Source organism: Phaethon lepturus, unplaced genomic scaffold (genome assembly GCF_000687285.1).
Source record: "Phaethon lepturus isolate BGI_N335 unplaced genomic scaffold, ASM68728v1 scaffold6854, whole genome shotgun sequence".
In the NCBI taxonomy this organism is placed as follows: Eukaryota; Metazoa; Chordata; class Aves; order Phaethontiformes; family Phaethontidae; genus Phaethon; species Phaethon lepturus.
The window spans coordinates 67178-75976 of record NW_010536887.1 but is presented as its reverse complement, the minus strand read 5'-3'; the positions used below and the strand labels follow the sequence as shown (position 1 = coordinate 75976).

The following is an 8799-nucleotide window of genomic DNA, read 5'->3' as shown; positions in this document are numbered from 1 at the left end:
ACTCTTTCACCACCTCAGTCAAGCTTTTTATAAGGTGTTGACTCGTGCCCATATGGGAAAAGGCAGACCCTGTGCTGCTTCAGATGAGCATTTGGAAAGATTTGTTCCAAGAGCTCCCATATCTCTCCTACAACCTCCCCTCAAGCTGAAAAACTCCTGCCAAACAAAGCCAGTGTTTTGGAAGTACCTGACTGCAGGAAGCAGCAACTGTTTAATAGACACCACTGTGCCTTTATGCAGAGGGAGAGGAGAAAGGAGGAAAAGGAAAAAGAGGGGAGACTGGACTCTGGAAAAGCCTGGTTTCTTCATAAAGCTGCTGCTTCGTGCTCGACTCCTCCAAAGGAGAAGGGCTGGCAACATCCTTTGCCTATAGCTGCTGGTGTTGACACAATCTCCCACTGAGGCCACTGTTGAGTCTACTGGAGCTGGCATGGGCTCCTCAGCCAAACGTTGTTTCAGCTCAAAGCAGTCTTTCAGGCTCCTCTCTGTCATTGTAAAGCAACAGAAAAGGTCACAAGGCTATCTACTGTTTTGTTTTCACTTTGTCTTTTGCAGGGAACCCTAAGAGCCCAAGCTCAGCTCACAGCTCATCTGATCCTTCCAGATTTCAGTTTAACAATCTGCATGGAATCAAGTGTCTCCAGTCCCCTATGACAGACTCCTCACCAATCCTTACCATTCACATCAGGGATATCCAGTCTGTACAGCCCTCCCCATCCTGCCACAGCCTTCAGAAGATGAGGACTGTCAACCTAGCACTCTCACTACCCAGTTAGTGGTAGAAAAAGTGAAAAAACAGGGATGTGAGTGACTTGTACCTATATATGTTGTGCATTGAGCCATAGACCTCCTTCATTCACAAAGAAGCACAAAAGTACCTTGTGATTTTAAATATTCTTAGGAGTCGAACACATCTCAACACCGAAATGCCCAGTGGTGACATGATCTTTGTCTCAACCAGAATTGTTTCCAGGATTCCTCCACACACAATGAAACAGTCAAAGCGGTTGAAGAGGGACACAAAATAGGCCTGGAGACCAAGGCTGTACATCTTCAGCAACATCTCTGCCGTGAAAAGAGCTAGCAGCACCTTATTGGCAGTGTCTCATGAAAAACAAACAGAAACAGATCAATGAAACTTAGTCAAAAGATCATCACAGCTAACCATCAGCCCTTGCCTATAAGATTCCCCTTCTGGGATCCATCTGAAAGGTTAACCTCATATAAGCTTTGGTTAAAGAATGGTCTTCAAAAGCGTGGGCATCTGATTCACAGAAATGTTTTATGAAGATGCTTACAGCAATTCTTATGTATTGCACATACAGCTGCGAGGTATTACACAACCACACAACCTACATGGCAGGGACATGCCTTCCCATGCACAACCTCCCATCACACTTGTCATCTGCAGATGAGAGTGGGAATAGAAGAGCTGCTGTGCTACCTACTGTTGCTTAATTAAGCCTTTCAGCTGCTCTCACCTCCAGTGAGGATTCAACTGTTCCGCAGACAGAAGAACTTTACAAATCACTCTTCCTTCCTCATCCCCCTGGTGACTAGAATTTATCATAAATACCATTTCAGGGAAACCCTTGGAGAACCTGTGGCTCCCAGTAGCTATCCATAAATTGGAAATCCAGTTATAAACATATATATATATAAGCTCCTGATCTAACCTACGGACAGTGGGACACTGCTTTGGCTGGAAACTTGGAACTTGCATTTTCCCAGAAACTTCTTCAATTGTAGGCAGATATTTTGTTGCATAATTTAAGATCCTCCACAGACAGAGGACTGCTTGGAGCTGTGTATGCTCCTTTTACATTGTATGGTCTAATGCATCAGATCCTCCCTTGGCCCCCTTTTTTGGCACTGACCACAATAAACAGAACCATCAGCCTCTCCTCACCTTGGACCTCCGTAAGCCAGTCTGGCTGGTTGTAGTGTTCTGAGGCAATGGTAAGGGTGTTGAGAAACACAAGGAAGATCACCAACCAGTAGAAAACGTTGGACTTGACAGCGGCGCGGCACTTTCTTCTGCAGAATCGGTTCCATCGGCGCCAGTAGCGACTTGAAAAATTGGAAAAGGAAAAGTTCTTTTCAGATAGGGATCCTTAGGCTATTGAAAATCTCTGTCAAGAGAGACTCTAGTGTTGACGTATTGTTCAAGAGAGGTAGAGAATAACTTCGAGGTTCACCCTGAGAAATGTTCTCTCTTTCTCATCAGAGTTGACAGTTGTGATCATCCTTCCTTTAGCTACAAGAATAAAGTTAGTCCTAAGCCAATTTGCAACATTTAGGGGTGAATAAACCTCTTCAAGCAATCTCTTAATCTGATTAAGACATCCATTGCAGCTACCCTGAGAGGATTTTTAGCCCTGCTCCCACAAAAATAATTATCCTTCTTTTATTTAATGCTTGTGGCCTGCAATGGGACCTTGCCAAGCCTCAGGGCAGTCAATGAAAAGATACCCATTATATATCATGGACCTTTGGACTAAGTCCTGGGAGAGATGATGTCAAATATGAGGAATATTTCCAACATTCAGCAATGTTCAGGAGTAAGTCCAATACAAGGACTAACTCTGAACAGAAACTGAACTGAACTTAGGGGACCCCAGCATCTCACTTTCATGCCTGGAACGAAGGATACCATTTGCTCATCAACAGACCTTTTAAAGTTTGCCTTCCATGAACACATCCCCTTGTGTCACTGATTTCTGAGGGTAATTACTAACCACAGAAGATATTTAAAGCTAATTACACACCTCCTACTCTTCAGAATTTAACTTGCATAGCAACCAGTTTCCAGGCAACACTTGCCACTGTATAATAAATCTAATAGTTTTATATAGATATTATATACATATGTGCGTGTGTGTGCGTGTGTGTGTGTCTAAAGAGACAGACACATACACAACATTACAGAGAACTTTTCTCGGCTGGTCTTCTCTTATGTATTATTTCCAGTGATAAACTATGGCCATGCTTGAGGTCAGCGTTCAGCACCTATATGAAATAAAGCCAGGCAATGTGAACATCGCACATTGGCCAAGAATTGTGCAACAGCATTTTAACAGGTAATCAAATCCAGCCTGTTTTAGCTATGCAATTCATAAAGTCACCCAGTCCAGCCAGTACGAACAACTAATAAGGGTTGTGTGTTTTGCAGTGGATTTGGGACAAGATATGATCTTCCCAACTTTCAAAATGGGCACAACACTTAGACATTCATGTTATCAGTAAATCATTCGTAATCCCACACACTTTTGTGTGCATTTGTGCACAAATGTGCATGCACATGACCATGAACCACAAGTGGTTTTTCATGCTTACACCTACATACAAATAAATCCATGGATTGTGGGAATCTGATCATGTATGCAACTCTTCGCACAGGGATGCATATTGGCAGTATGTATGCATATGTGCATTCCTGTATTTACATTATTGTTCATTATTTAAGTAAGCTGAAGGACAGAGTTGATCTCTTGTTCCAGTTATTCTGAAAATTAATTTAGTTTTTTATAAAACTGACTTTGAATTCAGAACTACGGAGATAGCTGGGCTCCTGTTGAAGAGATAGAAATGGACTGGGATCTCAGCAACCAAGTTCCATGAGTTCGGTCAGCCTTTCCAATAGAAACCCATGGATGACCACCTGGGAACTGTTTCACATTTTGAAAAGCTTTAAGTCAACAGAAAAACAAATACCACCAGAAAAAACTCCAGATGTCCCATAGTGAAAGGGAACATTTCACAAATAAGATGCAGATCTCATCAGTTGAAAGATTTACAAGCAAGCAAAGCAGAGTAATGCAACAAAGTGCAGGAAAGAGAACCTTGAGCTGACAGGGTTGATGTTGGTGGATACAACACAAATATCTGATTGAACCTTTTTTTTCTTCTGCTTTTATATTTTATGGCTTGAGATATGGAGGTAGCAATCAGATAGGTACTTCTGAGTGAAATACTGTCAGTAGTCCCGGTGCCTTACTTCAGTATGAAACTAAGAAAAAGGATCTTGATTTTCGGTAGATGACTGACTAAACCCTGACAAGTTTGGCAGTATCTCCTAGAATCACCACGGTGTCCCACAGATACAGGAGTAAACCACTTCACAAAGTAAAGAACGAAACCGGTGGAAAGGAGGAAAAGCAAAAGTCAGTTTTACTTACCTAAACTTTGATTTTGAGATCCGATGCCTGAAAGACAAGAATTGCCATTAAAGTCTCTGAAGCTCTCCCATGCCTCCCAGGCTTTTATGAAAATAGCAATAGCAAGAAACAACGTTAAGCTCAATTAATTTTTTAATGGATGCTGCTTTCCTCTTGAATCCCGTGTAAGTCAATGCATGCACTGGGCATGGCTAGAATTCCCTGATATACAAATCTTGTTTTTTGGTGGAAGTCATGAAGCAGGAGTCATGCCATGATGGGATTCTAGCACCTACAGACATCAGTGAACTAGCTTTTCTCTTGGGTAAAAGGCTGGCCTAATGCTAGGGGCACTCTACATCTGCTACTAAATTTATTTTTTAAGTACGACTCTTTTTTTTATTTTAGTGACTATTTTTTTTTCCTTATATTAAAATATGTATGACTTTATACAGACAGACTTGTTGCTTTCACACATCACCATTCACTTCAGAATATATAAGCACGTTATGAAACCTTAGGGAAAATAATGCTTTTTTTCCATCAATTGAAGGAAAAACAGTGCATGGTGGATATTTTCAAACTTAGATAATAACACTTATTTGTTTTTGTTATCTATGTAAATTGGTTTGAATTCAAAGGGGTCTGAACAATAACGGATTCCATTGCTATCAATGAAATTTTGGGGATTAAGCATTCCTGAAAATTTGGCTATGTTCCCACTATATATGTGTTTAAATATCTAATTCCATGCACTTGGATTTATTCACCTAACTAATCTCATTAGCCTTTTATGAGAAGTCACAGACAAAGCTAGAGATAGACCTCAATTCTCTAACCACTACCTTGCTCTGCTTGACACATGTCCTATAAGGCCTTTGAACTCTTTAGGTTTTTTTTGGTACTTACATAATGGTGCATGGAGAGAAATAAAGGTATGTGGATGCAATGACATGAATCAGAGGTGATTTAGGAAGCTGCAAAATCCAATACCAGCAACAGAAGAAATGAGAGTCTGGGGAATGACTATGAAGAAGATATTTCTGCTGGGTTGAAGCATTTCTTAAGGTTCCCTCTATGATAGGAAAGTGATTCATTGTTGACAACAGTCAGCAAAGGTCTCGGTTGTACTGGCTTAAAAATGGATCCACTGTTAGTAGACATAGGACAAAATAATTCTCAAAGCATCTAACACTACTTTCTGTAGCAGTCTTAAAAATGGTCATGTTCCTGTTTGAGGACATCAGTCGCTGACAAGTAATCAGTGATGGGTCAGTTTCCTTATGTGGAAGAGATTTTAGTGATAGGAACATTTCACCAGCAGATGGTCCAAGCCAAAAAAAAATTTTTAAGCCTTTGCGCTGAATACATCATGCCTGCTGTGTCACACGCAGCTTGTCTAGGCCACATACTAGGCAGCAGTGTGGTTACAGACACATGCAAGAACTCTTTTGATAAAGAAGAAATAATGCACTGGCTGAACAGAATGCTAATCTATGCTGCAGAGACAAAGTGAGCTTTAACAAGGATGAGGAGTGAAGCACCTACAAAGCACATCCTTAATGTTAAAGCTATCCCAACTTCTCACTGAGGATTCTTCCTTGATAAGCACTACCTACAAACGGTAATGGATCAGATTTGCAGGCAACAGGAAAGAAGGCTCAGACAAAGACAGGGGAAAGAAAAAGAAGAAAAAAATCACAATGAAGGAGAAAGGAAATGGTGAGGACTTTCATAGGAAAATGTTAGGGGTAGGGGAGGAAACGAGAGCAAGAGAGATGTCATGGGGAACCTGACTGGTGGAAGGTGAAGGACAGGGAGCATGAAGTCCTCTGGTGACTTCTCTGGCTAATCGTTTCCCAGTAAGGGAGCTGTGTGGCATTTAAGGAATCTTTTCTTTATTTAAGCAAAAGAGATGTGGCAGGTGTAGTACTCATAATGCATGTGATAATTATATCTTTGGAGCATCAGAAGCAGCAGCCAAGTGCATTCAGTGCTCCCACAGGTTAGCTACAGCCTCGTCCCCCATTGCCTTACTGCTATGGCAGAAGGCTTTATCACATGTGGGTGTGCTATATATATAGAACAGGACAAGGAAGGAGGAAGAGATTTATATTTAGAGGCAGATCCAAGAGTGAAATGGAATTTTGGAAACATGAACTGTACAATAACTGATTCTGAAAACATTATGCCCGAAACTGAAACATATTTCTCAAATGACCCTTATGATCAAGAATCTTTTGTCTTTCAGAACCAGGGTTAACTATGTCATATTAAAAAAAAGCCTTTATGGCATCACTAGGGACTGTCAAATAGTCTGGATTTGGGGCCTTGCCATGGCTTCTTTGTGACACTCCAAACTGGCACTTGCTGGGGGCTCAGGGTGGACCAAATTCCCTGCTGAGTTTAAACATGGATCTCTTGCAGCCCTGGTATCCCGGGAGCTTTATGTCATTGGGAGAAAGAGAGTGTCCCCATTTGTGTCCAGCTCTGGAATGTCTTTAGAAACTATTGCTTAAAATCATGGTATAGGAGCCTATAAGAAAACCATTTCAGATCACTACTGAGTATTTTTATTATAGGAACCATGTAACTCAAATTATCTTTCTAAAAGACAAACACAAAAATCAGACATCTACTGCTTTTAAATTCTCTAAAACTCTTCTAACCTTGCATAGTTATGTACCACATACAGATAACACATTGAAATTCAATTTATCAACATAAACTCAGGATAATCAGCATAATTCCAATGTAGTGAGATCACCTGCGTTCTGAGAGATAAGTCTTCATTTCTCTGTTCATGGTGGACACCAGAGAAGAGAACCTATGCACTTGTGAAGGATGTGACACTCTTATGTAACAGGGATTGAGGACTTTGTGTAATTGTACACACAACAAACAATTCTGGAAAAATCTTGTAGGTCTCCAAGCATGACACAAAGGCCATGCTACAGTTGTTTTCTGGGTGTAGAAATTCAGTACTAAACATGACCATGAAATTAGCTGGTCACAACTACTTTTACACTACATGAACCCGCCTATAGGCAACTATCTTCATGAGGACTTACAAAAGGCCTTGGATGTTGGTAAAAGCCCTCAGAAAACCAGTAACACAGAAATTTACTTACTATGCCTCTAGGTTATACACAACTTTGTGGAACATCCAAAGAGCTGCACTGTGCATATCTTACAGATTTTAGAACTGTGAGAACACAGTCGTGGTGTGATATCGACTCTGTTTTGGTGCAATATGGTGCATTCATGTAGTTACTGGTCAAGCAGCACAACATTTTCCTGCTGATGACATTTCATTGCTTCTAGCTGGGGTGCTGGCACCCCTGAAGAGAACGTGCCCATCCTAGGATCCTTTTTCTACATATTACTGGGACAAGAGCATATAGTGACATGACATTTTCAGGTATGTATGCTGCACACCTGATAATCTCTCAGCCTAATAAAGTGTTAGGGCTAGGTTCTATCCTCAGCTATGCCTCTGTGATTCAAACTGAAGCAAGGGGCCTCCATCCTTCTGCTTGCTATCCTCTGTACAATGCAATAAACACTGGGAAGTTGTACAGGGACATGCAGTGACCATTTCTCATTTCTGACCATTAATTAAAAGCTTCCAGCAAAACAGAACAGATGACTAGCCCTGGAGAACTTGCGTTCTGATGTGGACTGAGATCCTCCTGCTGAGGCAATCACTGAATTTCATCAGGGTCCACACAGTGATGCCTCTTAGGGTTTTTTTTACATTCTTGCCCTTCTTCCAGATGTACTGGAGAGCATGCCAACCTGATGGGAGCAATGCTGGTTTTAAGAGAAGTAGTTGTTGGGCAGCAGCAGTAACAATCTATAGAACATCCTTAAGAAAACTGGAATCTGTCTAGCTTAAAACTGAGCTGGTTTGCTATTCAATAGGCTTTCTTACAGGCTGGGAGAACAGGCCAGCACTTGAGCGTTTAGTTCATAATCTTGCTCTCCCTGTGGCAAGTCACAGGCAAGGCCTGTCACAGAATCCAAAGTAGGAAGATAATTCCTCCTCCACAAGGGCATGCTATTGTCCTTTAGACACATATCTAAAGCTGACTGTGAATATCAAAACCACCTTGCTCATAATAAATTGGAGAGCAATAGCTGAGGCTGACACATAAGGGGACACTCTTGAAGTCTGCAGCAGTTTCAGAGCTTTTGGCAGACTTTTCTTTCCACTGCTCCTGATGTGATGGGGACTTTGGTCCTCACAGAAGGAGGTTATCTTCTCATTAGGTGAATACTTGCAGCAACTATAGCGAACCTGCAAGCAAACAGACTCTTTCACCTTTACCACTGGCTCCTACACTGATTATTGCAAGAACTGCATAGGAATTATCTTTCTATCCAAAAAAGCACCAAGGGAAAATCACTGATGGTTCATCTGTCACGGAAGCTTCCATTTTTCATAACACTTTCAGGACACACTGTTTTCATCTGGAAAGCCAGTGTAGGTTGTTCATTTTGTTTTATCCTGTTTTATTATTTTAACCCTCTTTGATGGAAAAGCAACTGAACTGTCCCCAACATATATGGAAATTCCGGCCAAGGTGAAAATGCCTTGAAAGAAGATGAAAATGAAAGCAGATAATTTTCAATGAAAGCA

General features: G+C 41.2%; 1 protein-coding gene across 1 annotated transcript in view; it reads right to left on the bottom strand.

Moving 5' to 3' along the window:
• The window catches only part of LOC104620166 (voltage-dependent L-type calcium channel subunit alpha-1C), a gene marked incomplete at its 5' end in the record, with an annotated part of 120743 nt that overhangs the window by 54088 nt on the left and 57856 nt on the right, over positions 1 to 8799 (bottom strand). The window contains 3 exons of the mRNA XM_010286297.1: positions 879 to 1104; positions 1910 to 2070; positions 4179 to 4205. Of these exons, the coding sequence (XP_010284599.1) occupies positions 879 to 1104; positions 1910 to 2070; positions 4179 to 4205 (414 nt within the window). The remainder of the gene's footprint in view (positions 1 to 878; positions 1105 to 1909; positions 2071 to 4178; positions 4206 to 8799) is intronic.